Consider the following 16,671-nt stretch of genomic DNA (forward strand, 5'->3'; position numbering starts at 1 on the left):
CTCTTTTCCTTAGCGCAGTGCTTCTAATGAATAACGCTTTCTTAGTGCCAAATCGGAAATCCCTAAGCAGCATCGAAAAGCTGTTTCCCTCTTTTGGCGCAATTGATGCATGAAATCTCCAAATGCCCAACCATTAATTTCCCAAACTGACTAACTTTTTTTCTCAATCCAAGCCCGCTTTGAAAGACTTATTAAACATAATTCTCGCTTGGCAAGTGACACCAAAATGGAACAAGAAATCATCCCAACCAGCAAACGCCGGAAAATCGAAGAAACAGTCGTGAACATCCTCAAAAATGCCGACTTGGAAACGGCCACCGAGTACTCCGTCCGGTCAGCCGCAGCCCACCAGCTGTCCACCGACCTCTCTGACTTGGCCCACAAATGTCTCGTCAGACAAGCTCTGGAATCCTTCCTGCTCTCAACAGCTACAACAATGTTGGATGATGTCAACAGCAACAACGCCCGCAAGGTTTCTGTGCCACAAAAGAATAAAGATGACCAAGAATTACCTAGTTGCAGTACTGGGAGAGTTATTTGCAAAGTAAGTTGGATTTGGATATAGCTGCCGGGTTTTCTTTGTTTGTGCATTTTTTCTTTTTCCCATTATTTACTTCAGATTGAATTCTTGCTTTTGGATTGAAGTGTCGAAAATTGACAGCTTGGATGTCATTGGAAAAAGTTCACAGCTTGATTAGTTTTTTGCTGACTGCGGGTTATTCTTATGCTACTATAATATGTCATGTACGGAAGTCTGATTTGTTTTCGAATGCTATCAACAAGCAAGGAGCTGGGAGTTGCTTTACTTGTTATACTTGATTACTAGCTAGATTTTTTTCTATATGTTTTTCCGTTTCTTTTTTGAGTTTTTGCTTGAATCTTATTTGGTTTACTTGTCGATTTTTTCTCTTTTAGGGCACTCAATTTACTTTTCTAATTTCCCAATAATACCAATGCACACGATATATGTATATGTCAACGGAGATAGGATTGAAAAAGAAAAGTCTCAATTTACTGGGCAATGAATTTAAAAGACACTGTGAGTAGATATGCGTGTAAGTCATGGTATGCATTGTAAATTGTGGGTTATCACATGAAACAAGGACGAGAATGCAAGTTCGCCACGAGAACCAGGGTGACAAAATCTGTCATCTGATTTGAAGCCAAAGGATAGTTGGGGAGCAACATACCATCTGCATCTAACTTGTAGCTTTTTATTCTTCAGTTTAAAATGTTTCTTTTCTCATTAACACATATATGTTTTGCACTTAGTTATCAGACAAGAGGAGTGTGGCAGTTCATGATTTTAGAGGGAAATGCTTGGTTTCAATTCGGGATTACCTTGAAAAAGATGGGAAGCAATTATTTTCTGGCAAAGGTAATGTTTTTATTGTCTTCTTACCATCTTTTGACATTAGATATATTTGTCAGAAAAACTATATCAGAGTCTCCGGGGGCATAGATTTAAAATTGAGTTAATCATGGGCGGCCTACACTAGTTTCTAAATCTGTTACATTAACTTTAGAAATTTGCACAAGCAATGATTGATTGTTCTCCTTGACATCTGAGTTGAACATTGGAGGACCAAAGTGGGTTTCAATTCTTTTCCGGTGAAGAATATAACTTACAAGATTCTACAGGCATTATTTAGGTGGAAGCCTTGAGCATTTCAAATTTTTGGAAGGTTTTAGTGACAGTGTTAAGAAAGCTGTGTGTGTGTGTGTGTGTGTGGCATGTGCCTACTGCCTATTGGGGATGGGCATGGCCATGAGTGCAACACTCTGAGTGAGTTTAAACCAATGGTCACTCAGGCTGCGTTTGTAGAAGGTGACACATGCTGAAAGATACCCCTGCATTATATCAATTCTAGCTCTGACTAACACCTGGATGTAAAGCAAGCACTTGTAAGACTCTAGTTGTTTTTTTTTATTTATTTTTTTGAGGCTAGAAAACAATATATAATGGGAAAGCTAAAGCTATCAGTTCAGTCCAAGAAAGAAAGTAGATTGTCTCTCTACTAGACAAATGGTACCCTCTGTTCAAATTCACATAGAGTTTCTTGGCCCGTCTCAACCTAAATATTAGGTTTTTTTATATGCTTCCGCATCTTGGTAGGTATCCTGTTCTTAAGTGTTGCTAACCTTGACAAGTAGTTCTTGGATGGTTTGTTATACTGTATAACCTGAAGGACATAAAAAGCTTCTTGTTATCTGCTAGTCACCCGGGTGATGTCAGGTGGTTTTTTATATTTGCCAAGACAACCTTGTGCAGGTCTTTCCTGGTAGGCAAAAACTTGGGTAGACTCAGTCTACGACCCCACCTGTAGACCGAGTGATAAAAAATGTGCCACATCATCTTCTCGGTTATTCGGCTAATTCCTTAGATTATAGCTGGAAAAAAATTTTGGTGAAATGTTGTTCCGACAAATGCATGTTCTCATACCCACATTTTTAAAAAAAAAAAAAAAAAAGACAAGGCTACCATGCTTAGTCAGCACGGTAGCCAATAGTTGGCCAATAATTGCAACAACCAGGCCTGCCGTGCAGCCTTAAGTTTTTTTTTTTTTTGTTTAAAGGTAAAGGCTAAGGGTAATCTTCCCATTTGCTAAAGCTTTTGCAAAGGCTTCCCATTTGCTAAATTGGAAAGAATGGGCAACATGTGTTGGGAATCTAGGAGCTGGGAATGGGCAAAAAACCGGGCTAGGCTATTCCTAAAATTTATTTCAACTAACCTAGATCGCCAAACAAACAAACAAATTCTATTTGTCTTGTCATGTCATGCAAGAGTTTAACCTAGTCCCATCACTTACTTTATAGTTTCTCATGTCGTCCAAAAATGCAAGACTTATAATTTCTTTAAGTAGATCTAGAAATCAAATGAAAGATGTGACTGATGGATTTTCTTCCTCTCTTCTCCCAAAATTTTCTGCCCCCAGTTCTTTTGTTAGACTTTTTTTCATTCTGTCTCCTTTCTCATATGATTTTAAGAATGAATTCCAACTTTGAATGGCTTAGCTCTGCATATGTAAGCCTGATTCGAAGGCAAAATTGGTTGATGTTATAAAGACCATAAAAAAAAAGAGTAGTTGGTTCTTTGTATATTTAGTATACTACTTGGTTGGGATGTTTACCATCAGGAGTAAGAATGGAAGGCATGGGAGGGATGCCAGAAGCCTTGAGAGAAGAACTTCTTGATTCAGTCGGTGTTGTTGTGGATCGGGATGGTGGGTAGAGAGATGGGAAAATTTTTGGCTTCTAAGTATTAAATTCGCATTGATAACGTAGCAAATTCTGGGTCACTCGGTCTACGGGTGGGGCCATAGACCAGGTCTACCCAAGTATTTGCCTTCCTGGTAACTTTTTCTTTTCTTTGTCCAACTAAATGCCCTAGCATGGAAGTTCTGCCTCTACAGCTTCCAAACTCATTTTGCATGTCCATTTCTTCTCTTAAGAAATTGTAGCTGGGTTGGAAAAAGTTAAGCATACCTTTACAAGGTGGCACTGACATAGCACATCTCTAACCTGTTTTTCTTAAGTGGTATCAGTGGCACCTGAGATGTTGTATGTCATATTGCACCATGGCTCTTAAGCTGTCAAGCATCTCATTTCTCGTTTCTCTCTTGCACATTTGTTTTGTCAAATGTTTTTTTTCAGTTACGTTCTCTTGCTATTTTTTCTATCCTTCGTACCACAAATTTTGATATGCATTTGCACATGTTAAGTCAAACAGGCTAGGATTATGTTTTCCTATGAATTTTGCAATTGCACTTAGGAGGGTATATAATTTTTGTAATTTGTTAAGGGTATCTCTTCATAATGCTTTCTGTGAAGACAGAGGAGTGGTGCACTATGCTTTGGCTGGGAACTAAAAAGTGGTTAAAAGATACATAATTGCAGACAGTATTTCATCTGAAGCACCTATCTGGATTTGGAAATCTTTGGATTATGGTTTTCTATGATATTTGCTGAGAAACTAAAGCATATTAAATCTTGTAGAAATGATGAATTTTCCTTCAATTGAAGTGCTTTTTTCATAACCGTTACTCCTTTGGCTGGTACTGATAATTAAGTGTACTTTGAATCCAGGAATTAGTTTGACAGGTAGGCAATGGTCATTATTCAGGAGTAGCTTCCCTGCCATAGAGGAAGCGATTGCAAAGATGACATCACAAACAAGGTGGCCTTCCTTTTTTTCATTGAACTTAGCAACAATAACTTTCTTGTCTTTTTATTTTTTTCCTCCCACCCCTCTCCACATGCTTCCCACCCCAACTGCCAGGCCCAGGACTCAAACCCTGAACCTGGCAGCAGGGAGGACTCTAGGAGCCCTCGCCTGGCCCTGAACTTAGCAACGATATTTGTTTTTATTATTGATAATTTTTTTTGGGATTTAAAGTTGTCAATTTGTTTTAAGATCTGCACTGCATTGGAGATAATATTCAATCTTTTTGTGAATGTGTTCTGCTTCCCTGCCCCAAATTAAATTTTTATGTATTATGTCATCCAATGATAAGATTCAATGTCAACAAACATTTGCTTTGTCTATTAATGAGTTTGTGTAATGGAAAAAATTGTAGGTTAGCAGTTGGTGAAAAGCAGTCAGCTGTAGATCTCTTGGTGGGTGACATCACTTCTCAAGATATTTTTCCTGATGATAAAAACAAAATGGAAACAGATATATCAAATTGTGCTGATGCAGTTGATCCTCAAAGAGAAGTTGGAGAAAGAAACAGTGTTGCATTGGGGACAAACAATTGGATGGCCATCCCTAATGGACGACAATCATTACAAACTGAATTGGTTCAAGTAAATTCTTTTGGTGTGATGGACCATCAAAGCCAGGGAGACGGTGAGTGGAAACATGATGGTTTGGATGTAAATCACTCAGTGGCCACTCCCAGCTCTCAAGGACAGACATTGAATCAGAGATACCATCCTCGAGTGGATTCAGCTGCTACATCTGCCTTTGCTCCTGGAGGACACATGCCACAGCATTCGGTTGCCAGTTTCCCTCAAAGTCTTGTTCCGATCATGACCACCCGTTTAGACGGAAAGAATTACCATTGTTGGGCGCATCAGATGGAGTTCTTCCTTAAGCAATTGAAGGTTGCACATGTTCTCAAGGACCCCTGTCCGAGCATTTCTGCAGAATCAATGAGTTTTGAGGAAAAATATCAAGCCAAAGCTGCAGTACAGAAATGGGTTGATGATGAGTACATATGCCGCCACTACATTTTGAACTCCCTATCAGACAATCTCTTCAATCAGTACTCAAAGAAAGGTTGCAGTGCTAAAGAGCTTTGGGAAGAACTTGAATCAGTTTACAACGAGGATTTTGGAACAATAAGGTCCCAGGTCAACAAATATATCCAATTTCAGATGGTTGATGGTGTTTCTGTTTTGGAGCAGACTCACGAACTTCAAAGGATTTTAGCTACTATCATGGCTTCAGGAATCTGGATGGATGAAAATTTTCATGCTAGCGTCATAATCTCAAAACTTCCCCCTTCTTGGAAAGAGTACCGTGCAAAATTGATGCAAGAGGAATTTTTATCGCTCACTGCATTGCTGCATCGTCTGGAGGTCGAAGAGGAGGCGCGTTATCAGCGTAATCAAGAAAGTTTTTCAAGAAATGCTTTCATGGACTGCTCAAAAGTTCAAAACAAGTCTGGTCTGAGGAAAAAAGAGACGAAGAGGCTATGCTACTCGTGTGGTAAGGAGGGGCATATTTCTAAATACTGTCCCGAAAAGAAATTCGAAAGTCATGGACAGAGCAATGGAAAGGAAAATGAAATTATCCCAAATGTTACAGCTGCTAAAGTGGAGGAAAAGTTTCAAGATTAGTTAACTACCAATAAATATACTCAAGGTTTTATGGTAAGCCAATGAAATTCGTTTTGTTCCAATGAGGGAACGAAGCAACCATTAGCCTAAGCACCTAATTTGGGATAGGCTGGGTAACATCCATGCAAGAAATTTTGCCAAAACCCCCTGCATGTGATTGCGGTGTTAGCCTCCTTGATTAGAAGAAAAGACAGAAAAGGTAGAGGGTTTCTGGTGGTTTGTGGCATCTTGCCATGGCTTTTTGAAATGAGATTATGCATTGGGTGATAAGAACACTGCAAATCAACCAAGTTTCTTTTGCTTCATGTTTGTCAGGGATTAGTCAATCTGCCGATGACAAGCTTGTTTTGATGTCTCAGTTTGGCATATAACTTGAGGATATCTTCAAATCAGCTTCTAATTTAGAGTTGTAATCTAATGTACTCCCATAAAAATCAAATTCAGTGCCCCATGTCGATTCATATTTGTGTAGACCTACTTGGCCTGTTTGATTTTTAATTCGTTTCATAAAGTTAGGCTCACTTTCCTGGTGTGTTTGTTCCAAATTATAGGCCTATTTCTTTGTTAAAAGAGTAATTAGTTTGTTATTTTACTAAAATACCCATATTTAATGTACATAGTTTTTAGCAAATGCACTACTCCATTAATTAATTATTCTACTTGGAATATTAAACACATCACTAATAACTAGATTTATCATTTTTTAAAGATATAGTAATATATGTCTCTTATTTTGAATGAATGATCTAATCTTAATAAAAGGTATTTGAGAAAAGTATAAACAAAAAATAATTGTTGTAACTACATTAACTAAATTTCTTAATTTGTGTGAAAAAATAAATAGGCCTGTCCTTATGAGACAGAGGGAGTATGTTTTTTTTCTTGAAAATTGCGTAAAGAAAACAATTCAAAAGTGGGCTTTATTTGTTTTCTACTTTTAAGCCATTAGAAGTATTATTGTATAAATCAAAATAGAAATTTAGAAATATAAAACGAGACAAAAAGGCAAAAAAAAAGGTTGTATTTTCAATAATTTGCTCAGAACTCTTTTTTTTTTTTTTTTACACCCTACTTCCTCTCCTCAAACAATCATTCCCAAACTATCAAACTCAAGACTTGAACCTTAAACTTGACATGAGAAAATTTTCAAAAGTTCTCCGCTAATCACTAGACCAACCCCAATGATAAATTTGCTTAGCCAACCCTAATCATTAGCTTGCTCATAATTATAGCTACAGCACTATAAATTTTTCTGCATTTTAATGTAATATGGGTTCACTAAAATCCTCTATTTTAAAATGTGCTGCAATTAGATAATCTAAAGCTCCCTGCTCTAATTCTGCGTTTTGTAGATCCCACTCTTTCCTTGCTAAAAATTTGGGGAAAAAAAAAAAAAAAAACTCTTAATCTAAGAAGGTGTTTGGCAAATGAGTAAGAAGGGGGGAATGAGTACCAAAGTTAGTGACACTCGTATCTATTGCTTGCCACCCTCACTGATGACCAATCAAATAACCAATCTTCAACCCAAAAAAGGCCAAATTACGTATTAGAAAAATGTAACACTAATGAGGACCTAATATATGGTGTGGAGAAAATTTAATGTGGGCCTGTGATCCCAGATCTTTGTCAATGTATGGCTTTTGACCTTTGACAATTCTGAATTGGATTTTAAACACTCTGAAATTCTGAGAGCAGTACACCTCACGATGATGATCACTGAACATGGCGAGATTCTTTTTTTTTTTCTTTTTTTAAAACAAGAAGTCACGTTCACATGAATATCGAAGGTCGCTCAAAACACGCGTTGACCGACTGATGCCTTCCTTTTATTAAAAAAGCCAATCACCAAAAACGATGAGTCTGACCTAACAGCATTCCGAGCACGTGCTGATTAAAGAAGCATTACGAGAAAATATCCTTCATCCCATTAATCACGATTCCGTTTGTTTGTTTTTCAATTTTTAGTTTTATTTGTATTTTTCCTTTTTTATGATTCAAAGGAAAACTTTATGCCTCGTAAAGAGAATGGAATGGGATTAATAGTCAAACTAGGAATCTCATTAATGACCTTACCAATTTAAGTGAATCTTGGGATATTTCGTGTGCCAATTGCTAATCGAAACCCCCGTGTTTGGATCGGAGATTATTTTAAAAATTATTTAAAATAAATTGTATGTGATGTATGCTAAATAGTAAATACTTAAGTAGATCTGATTTATATAAATTTACTGGCAAAATTTGAGTACATCATCTCTTTTCAACAACGCTTGAAAATCAACCAGTTAAATGGGGATTCACTAAATTTCACTGTCCAGACAATTGTTGACTGGAAGGGAGCTCAATGGACACCATCTCACCAACTCAAATATTGAAAATGTGGCAAAACCTATGTCACTAAATCTACAAGATCGGTCTGTTCAAGAAGCCGCCCCCGCTCCCCTAAAAAAAAAAAAAAGATAGTTGCTCCGAAGTTCTGCCATTAAAGCACCGGTGGAAGAGAAGTCTTCTTGACTTCTTGCGGCTGCTGCAGGAGGTTAATGACAATTTTTGCATCTCCTTCGGGAAGTAGTACTAGGGGTAGATCATGATGCAATTCCCATTGCAATTTTCTAGGCCTGTGAAATGAGAACACTGATGAGATTTTTTTTTGCCCTTTAATTCTGTAATTGAAGCCAAGTAACAGAAAGCTAAAATAAAGAATAGAGATTAGGGTTGTGAACAAGTCGAATTGAATCAAATTTTAAAATTCGAATCTTTGGGCTCAAACTTGAATATTATACTCGTTTAAAACTTAATTTTGATACAAGAGCTCAAAATTTCATTTAATTTTTTTAAAATTTTAGTGTCATTTTATCAATAAAAAAAATATGTATATAATTTGATATAATAAAATAATAAATGTACAATTTTGTGTAAAATATCAATAGATATTTAAATAAAAAAAATAAAAAGATTATTCGAGCCTTAAAATATGTCAATAGTAAATGTATATAAGATAACAAGTCAAATATATGTGAACTTGAATTCAATTCAATATTCTAATTGAACCTTAATTATTGTTTAAATTTGAGCTCCGACTCGTTGAAAATAAAACTCGAATCGAGGCCAAAATATGCGTTACATGCTGCAATGTTTTACAGGTGCCAGGGTGGGGTTTAGCTCGTTTAAGCCTTGGAGTTAGGGGTATAAATGAGTCCAATCAATCAAACATCCTAATGTTCAAGCTCATTTGATTATTTTAATGCGTTTAAATTTTTGTTTAAATTTAATTTATTTATTTTATTAAACCGAACTTGAACGAACTTTCATCGAATCTCAAACGAATTCTAGTATTGATTTAAATATTAAATAGTTTGATTCATCTTTTAATCCCTACTTGAAAAAGTAGGGGTTGGTTTTCCATTTGCGAGAATCCGGAAAATATTTCCAACTCAAGGTCAATGAATGAAGGCGTGCTCGCGACCGACCTGCTAAAAGAAAGTTAGTTGGGGATTGGTTTTCTTTCCATTCAATTTCTAGGTGGTCCTCGAGTTGAACGTGGTTGATGCTACCATACGTATGTGCATGTTTAACACACACAAATGCTAGGTTAAATGGAATTAGACCAATGACCACATGATGATTCTCTAAGTCTACTTTACCAAAAAAAAAAAAAAAAACAATAATGTATGGATAGATGCTCATTTCATATTATCTTTCCCCATCAATTAGTTGTGTATTATCATTGCTGAACAGGGCCCGCGAGAGGATAGCATTTTGTGGACGTATATTTTATACCATTAGGCTTTTTTCACAACTACTGGATCATGCTTCGGCCTTTTTCTAGTTTGTCTTTGCCAAGAAGCACATGCATGCCCCTCACAGTGTCGGTCCGTCTAATACACACTCCCCTTTTCTTTTCTTTTTTTTGGTTTTATTAAATGGAGGTTGGTCTCTATTTGCCCTCTTTTAAGTCCTCCACCTCCATTTCCTTCCTCTTCCTTTGGTGTTTGGACCAAATGAACGTAATAGTAACCGACTTTCTCAATAAAAGAAGAAAAATTATATATTCGAGTCCCGCTGTTAACGTGTTCAGTGTGGAGTGGGGCCTCCTCTACCGGACAGCAGGGGATTAGTCGGGCCCCGTAAGGATTGATCCGGACACCCCTGTGTCGACAAAAAAAAAAAGAAAAAAGAGTGTCGCTGTCGATAAATTTGTACTAATAATACTTTTGGGCACATGCTTTCTCTATAACGATGAAAATCGAACGCACCCAGACTCTTTTAAAAAGAAAAACAAGAAAAAGAAAAATAGAAAAAGCGGTGGGAGGCCTTTGCTGCATAGAAGCGATTGCACTGAAAACTCGAATGCACGTACAAGTGTTGAAAATTAGAGTGGAGACAGAGAAGTATGGCCAGAAAAGCTAAAAGGTACTCTACTAGAATGCAAAACAAAAGCAAATAGGAAAAAGACGACTAGGCCTTTGCTGTAGTAAATATTATTATTATTATCCAATTTTCGGTCACATGTTTTTATCCACTGCCACACCTTTTCTCCTTAAACGCATCAAAAATGGAGACGCAGACAAGGGATGTCGTATTTGATTGACCACATTCACACGCAGCTGGCGCGGGTGAAACTTGAAAACTGAAACCGGTGGTTGAGCGTTACGCAGGACGCCATTCCACACTGCATCATCACCAATCACGATCACAATCACAATCACTGCTCCAAATGGCCAAATTTTCCATCCTTTTCAATTATTATTATTATTGAATACTCCATCCAATTCACGCGAATTCCACTCTGCGGTACTGCTGCTCCTAGCATTATTAAGTACTACTACTACTAACCTAACACAGTTCACACGCATTTTCCACGGGCTTCTTCTTTATGTACCCCTCAGGCTCAGCATCCCCATCCCATTTTATAGACACATCTACTTCACTTCCTACACCCACTTTCAATCTCATTCATACTTTTCCTCTTACATCTTCTTGAAACTGAGCCACTGAATTACTACTGCACTCTCTTGATCTAGTAAAATTTGTGTACTTACTAGCCCTTAATACAAAACCTTTTTATGAAACTGGGCAGTGAATTACTATTGCATTCCCTTGATCTAGTAAAATTTGTGTACTGTTAATGCAAAACCTCTTTATGAAACTGAGCAATGAATTACTACTGCACTCTCTTGGTCTAGTAAAGTTTGTGTACTTACTAGCTCTCAATACAAAACCTCTTTAGACTCCTCTCTCCAGTAGTTTAGAATAGATAAGTTATACAATTGTCGTCTCGATAAAACAAACAAAAAAAAAGAAAAAAAGAATTACTACTGCTCAGTAATTAGATCTTTTTTTTTTCTCTCCTGGGGCCGGAGGGAGAGAAGAAGGGGGGGGGGGGGGGGTTGAGTCAAAAGTTTAACCACTTATCTACCGTGCAGAATCGGTTCTGTTACTTTTTTGTGTGCTTTACTATCTTTTGCCTTCCGCACAGTCAGTCACAGTGCGGCAGGGCGTTCGTTCGTTCATTCTGGATCCGACAAAGATACCTCAAATTTACCTAAACAAGGAGAAACAATAATAATGTGGAAATGGACCCTTTCCGATCTCACGTCCATTCAGCAATCTGGGCTATACTCATTACTTTACCACTACCAGCCTACCGCCAAGCAAATGTGCAACCAAGAAAAACACAGAATAATCTCTCTTTCAGGTTTGAACCACGTCAGCTCCATTTTCCATACCCCCCAGCTCTACCACTCCAGTATATACATAGATGACAAGTTTAGATAAAGTTGTACAGCATTTCATCTGCGTAACCAAACCAACAGGCCCCATTCCCATTTTTACCCGAAAGAGAAGAGAAGAAAAGAGCAGTTTCATCCTCAAAGCAGTGCTCCTCCCATTTTAATCGTAGGAGGAGATGCCACTCCAATATTGGGTGGGTAGAAAAAAAACCGTAAGAGGAAACAAAATCAAGGAGAACCGGCTCCCTGTTTATGAATTTCGTTTTCCTCACCTACCTCCTCCTGCTTCTTCAGAAACAAAAAGCACTGCTGAGCTAATGAAAATAACTAGCGCATCACTGCAGTCATTTGCACAGTTAAATCGAATATTAAAGAAGATGAACTATATATAATCCAATTGAAAAACAACTAATTTATAGGACCAATACATTCTAGAACATAATTCATCTTGTAAATTCACTTATCACAGACGATGTATACTATAAACAAACACACAAAAACGAAAATAATATCCTACACAGTTAAAAGCTAAATTATTTCTCTATTTCTAGCTTGAACTGCTGTATACCAAAATCTCTGCAGAAGCTTTTCAAAAGGGTGCTCACTACATTTTATACCTAATGACTATGTCAAATGTGATGCTATCATTTACCCAACTGATCACAATGCCTGCAAGGAGGTCGATTCGCAGCTGCGCGAAATTGCTGCTATCAACTTGTCCTTTGTCAACTGCTCTGATCCTTGAGGCTTCACAACAAATGTGTGAAACACTTTGTCATTCCCTGCTGCTAGCTTAGACTCGATGACATTAACCCCCGCTTCTTTCAATCCGTGGATGACTCTGGATGCAGGATGGGTGTCCAAAGGGCAGCTCACCTTCACAATGACTTTATCATGGGCACCTTGAATGTCAATCTCAGGAACTAGGCTTTGAACGTCAGAGCTTGGGCTAGCTTCTGAAGGCAATGCATCTCTGGAGGCACTACCGAATTTGTCCCTCTCTGATTCCATGTCCTTGAGCTTCTTTTGTAGCTCTGTTATGTAAGCAATGGCATCTCCCAATAGGGAAGCTTTGTCCATTTTGGAAATATTAGGCACAACGGCTCGTAATGCATAGAACCGTTGATTCAGCTTTTCTCGCCGCTGCCTCTCTGCCTCTACATGATTAAGGGGCTCTTCTCTACCATTGGCAGGCTTTCGGCCTCGCTTCCTAGGCCTCTTTTCATCGCCTAGAACTGAAACGTCTTCCTTACATGAGGCCTCAACATCTGAGTGTTCAGAGTCCACACAAAGAGGCCTCGAAATTACAGGCCTGGAGGTTGCTCCAGTGAAGTCAATTTGCATCTGTGTTGGTTTCTGATGCTGAAAGTTGCCAAGCCGAAATTCATCACCGGAGCCATTAACAAGTCCTTGTAACTTGCTTGTTTGTGTCTGAGGACTGTAAAGTTCTGCGCCATTCCCTGGCTTTACGTGACTGAAAGTCGTCCACGTTGCACCGTGAATACCATTTCGAGGGCTTGGAAACGCAATTCTGTTTCCATTAGGATAACCATCCCAGTGCTCTTCATTTGGCTTCCTAATAGCAAGTTTTTCCCGAGATTGGGGATTACCTGGGTTCAAATCTTGCCCGAATATCTTAGGAATCCCATCTGGCCGCTCTCCAATGCCCAAATTCGGACAAGGCGCATTACCATCTTTCTTGTCAGCTCCCATAACCACAGCTGCTGCTTGTTTGGCCCTGATGAAAGACGAAAACGACGAGAAAGAAGATCTTACTGATTGCATGAGCTCCAGACTTTCCGGGATTGATCTAACTGAGCCTAATTCAACTACTCCGACATCAGTTGGAATCAAAACTAAAGTCTGCATCCCGGCAGACTTTGCAAGGAATGACCTCACACAATAATCTGCAGAAGACTTGAGTGCATCTGATACCCACAAATGCTTCCCAGATCCAAAGGACTTCCCCGGACCACCTTCTCCTCGCGGGAAGGAGAAATACATGGAGGCAAGGAAGAACATTTCAGTATCAGTAACCCTATCCAATCCAAAAGCATAACTATCCTCGTCACTTCCCCCAAAGCAAGTGTGCAGTTTCTGAAGAACTCTTTTTCTCATCCTCTGTTGAGTCTCGTCCTCGAGGCGAAGATTAAGGATTCGGGTAACTTCGGACTCCTCCCCTTCCCTAGGCTCTCTACAACACCCATCTCCCCATCCTAGGACCAAGTCACCGGACTTGGACCGGGAAATTTGCCAGAAAATCGCATAATTCCAACTAAAATTCGAGGAGTTGGGATGTTCCACGAGATCTGAAAGCTTATTCTGTAAATTCTCATCATTCCCCATTGCCATCAATGAACCTTCAGCAGAAAGGGAGCTCGAGAACAGGTAATCAAAAGCCTTAGTCCCCAAAACAGCCGCCACCACAGTTTTATCTTCATCATTCCAAATCAATCCCCCCATACCGACCTCAAATTTCATCTCCAATTTTAACCACCCCTCCTACCAGAAAAGACTCCAAATTTCAATACCCAAACGACTAAAAAAGAAAAAAAGAGGGGGGGGGAGATAGAGAGAGAGAGGAGAAAGAAGGAGAAAAACCAAGAAAAACAGCCAAATACTGGAAAAAATGAAAAATAGAAGAATCTTCTCAACAGGCACGTTGAAATTCAAAGCATTCAACAGCTGAAAAATCCAATTCAAGACAAATTCATATTAGCTTTTATTACCTTAATGCCGGAATTGGCCATAGCTTGAGTTTCAGATCTCGAAAGCTCGGCTTTTTTTTAAGCATACTAGCTAAAATCAAGAAAACCCCACAATATTTACCACTGCCTAAGGCTAAAATATATGCATGCTTACAGATAGGGGGAAAAAAAAAGCACTGGTAGATGATAAGGAAAAATGGATACACACCAGAAGTAGAGAAACCCAACTCTGCTTCTGCAGTGAAGATTTATCCAGGAAAGTGAGATTGAGAACTCAAGTGGAGGAATTTTATAAAAAAGAAATACAAAAACTCGCTCCCTTTTCCGGAAAACAAACGACCACCTGTTTCACAAGCCAAAGCCAGAAGCTCTCTATTCTACCAATAATAAATACCACTTCTCCTACTAAAATAGCTGGGCAGTACAAAAGAACGGTTTTTTTTTTCTTTTCTTTTTCTGGGGGGTTGGGGGAATTCTGGGATTGGAGTGAAGATGTAATTTTTCTGGAGAATCGTTTGTCTAAATCTCAACTGTATTGGTCCGACGTGTGTCTTAGCCGCTACTGCAAAGCTAGTCGAGAGTTCTGATTAGGGGTTGAAAAGTTAACCGTGGTTAGGTTGAAAATGAAAGGAGTTTGACATTATCGAGGGGTTTTAAAAAATAAAAATAAAATATAGAAAAGCATGAGGTTTGGGTCCTCTTTTGGATTTGCTTCTTTATTATTTAATAATAAGAAAGAAAGATAGATAGATGTGAATATAAATAAATCTGAAGAACGCGGAATCGTACAGCTTCCAAGTACCCTAATGGCACGGATGATTTTTTCCTAAAATAATTAATTCCGTTTTCGACGTTTCACATATATACTTTGAACGAAGGATGTGATGACATTAAAACAAACTACTCACTCGTCCTTCATCATCTGATTCGCATTATCAAGTCTAATGTGGTGAAACTCATCATTCACTTTTCACATTCTCATTTGGTCGCGTTGTTGTAAATTGCAATAAGCAGGAGGGTCACGATATAAATTATAAAGTGGTTTGCTTTTCCTTTATTACTATACTATGTATTTTAAAGTGCTGTACCAGTCTAGTAACACCTTCAATTTAATTTCTTAAATCTTTTGGGGAAGGAAGGAAGCTCTACGAAGTGACACGTCTGGCAAAATCCTAAAACCAATCGAAGGTTGCTCATATCGATGACTTTTAAAAAAGATAAAGGGAAAAAGTAAATCCTAGGAACCAAAAAAGTTGCGAGAATTAGAGAATGATGCCCGACTTGAAGGACAATTAATTACAGCCTTTTATTGGACACCATGATCCTTGGTTGAGTGGCATCTAAGATTAGAATGCTCCCCCCCCCACAGCAACCCCAAAAATATGTACTTTTAAAAAAAAAGTAAAAATCAAATCAAAAAATTGCCACTCCATGGATTTATTTAATTAATCTGGATTAACTCCCTGCTACGGGGTTAACTTAACTCTCAATGCGGCAGAGCGAATAAAATTGAGCTATTATGTGTTTGGATAGGAGATTATTTGAAATATTAATATTATTTGGAATAATTACTGTATTACTTTTTGCGATGTGATGTATGTGAGATAAAAAAATGTATTGAAAATTGTAATGGTGATATAAGTAAATAAATTTGGCCAAATAATCCTCCGTTCAAACACATTAATCATGATGTTAGGTCACGAGTTTCCTTCCAAGTCTACTTTGCACATGACGATGTTAGGTAAGAAGCAAGTCAAACTCTCATGAAATTTATAATTTCCAATGCTTTTAAACTTTTTTTTTTTTTTGTGTATCTGGAAGATTGATTTGACTGACTTAAGATTCAATAATTCTAGTTTCTTCACGTTGAATTGAAGGGGAAAATTTTGTGTATGCTAATAAGTTATTTATAAATTCCCTTCCCTTTGTCGGTCTAATTTTTGAGAATTTAAATAATGATTAAGCGGCTGAGAGTGGAAGTTGGCGTTTGATGTTGCGGTACCGACGGATAAAAAACACGGTAGTGTGTGCAGCCCCGAGGGGAAAAAAAAGAAAAAGGAAAATGGCGTGACGCACAAGACGACGTACGTAGTTCATCTAAGTTATGCCACACGCTAAACACGTTAGCACAGTGCAAAAAGGTAATCTAAAATTAGCGGAAAAGGGAGGGGGGGGGGGCTAATAAATGGCGCGTCACGTGCTTCTTACACCACAGCTACATATTTGTTTCACGTGTGATTCACGAGCCTTCCGCTACTTTTCCGGTTCACGGAACACAGCCATTAGGCATTAGCCAGCCCTCCTTCTGCCTCCTGCCTCTGCTACGTTTCTTTGACTCAAATACCTTTTCACTGTGCTCCTCCTATAAAGTTTTGGATTCCAATCGCCTT

At 38.3% G+C, this 16,671-nt stretch overlaps 2 protein-coding genes across 3 annotated transcripts; one reads left to right on the forward strand and one right to left on the reverse strand.

The window, feature by feature from the left end:
• Positions 1-20: 20 nt before the first annotated feature.
• Positions 21-6,315, forward strand: LOC113760471. The gene is made up of 4 exons (XM_027303052.1): positions 21-544; positions 1,273-1,378; positions 4,087-4,177; positions 4,578-6,315. The coding sequence occupies exons 1-4, from the start codon at positions 227-229 to the stop codon at positions 5,842-5,844; spliced, it is 1,782 nt and encodes a 593-aa protein (XP_027158853.1). The 5' UTR covers positions 21-226; the 3' UTR covers positions 5,845-6,315.
• A 5,655-nt stretch (positions 6,316-11,970) lies between these two features.
• LOC113761358 (transcription factor bHLH13) lies at positions 11,971-14,728 on the reverse strand. Of its 2 annotated transcripts, none has more exons than XM_027304317.1 (2): positions 14,490-14,728; positions 11,971-14,075 (listed from the first exon to the last, which is right to left on the reverse strand). In XM_027304317.1, exon 2 carries the CDS (start codon positions 14,052-14,054, stop codon positions 12,234-12,236), a length of 1,821 nt encoding a protein of 606 aa, XP_027160118.1. In that variant the 5' UTR covers positions 14,055-14,075; positions 14,490-14,728; the 3' UTR covers positions 11,971-12,233. The 2 variants fall into 2 exon arrangements, with proteins under 2 accessions (XP_027160118.1, XP_027160117.1); XM_027304316.1 differs by having other exon boundaries at positions 14,303-14,728.
• Positions 14,729-16,671: the final 1,943 nt, after the last annotated feature.

The sequence above is a fragment of the Coffea eugenioides genome, chromosome 2, assembly GCF_003713205.1.
Source record: "Coffea eugenioides isolate CCC68of chromosome 2, Ceug_1.0, whole genome shotgun sequence".
Classification (NCBI taxonomy): Eukaryota; Viridiplantae; Streptophyta; class Magnoliopsida; order Gentianales; family Rubiaceae; genus Coffea; species Coffea eugenioides.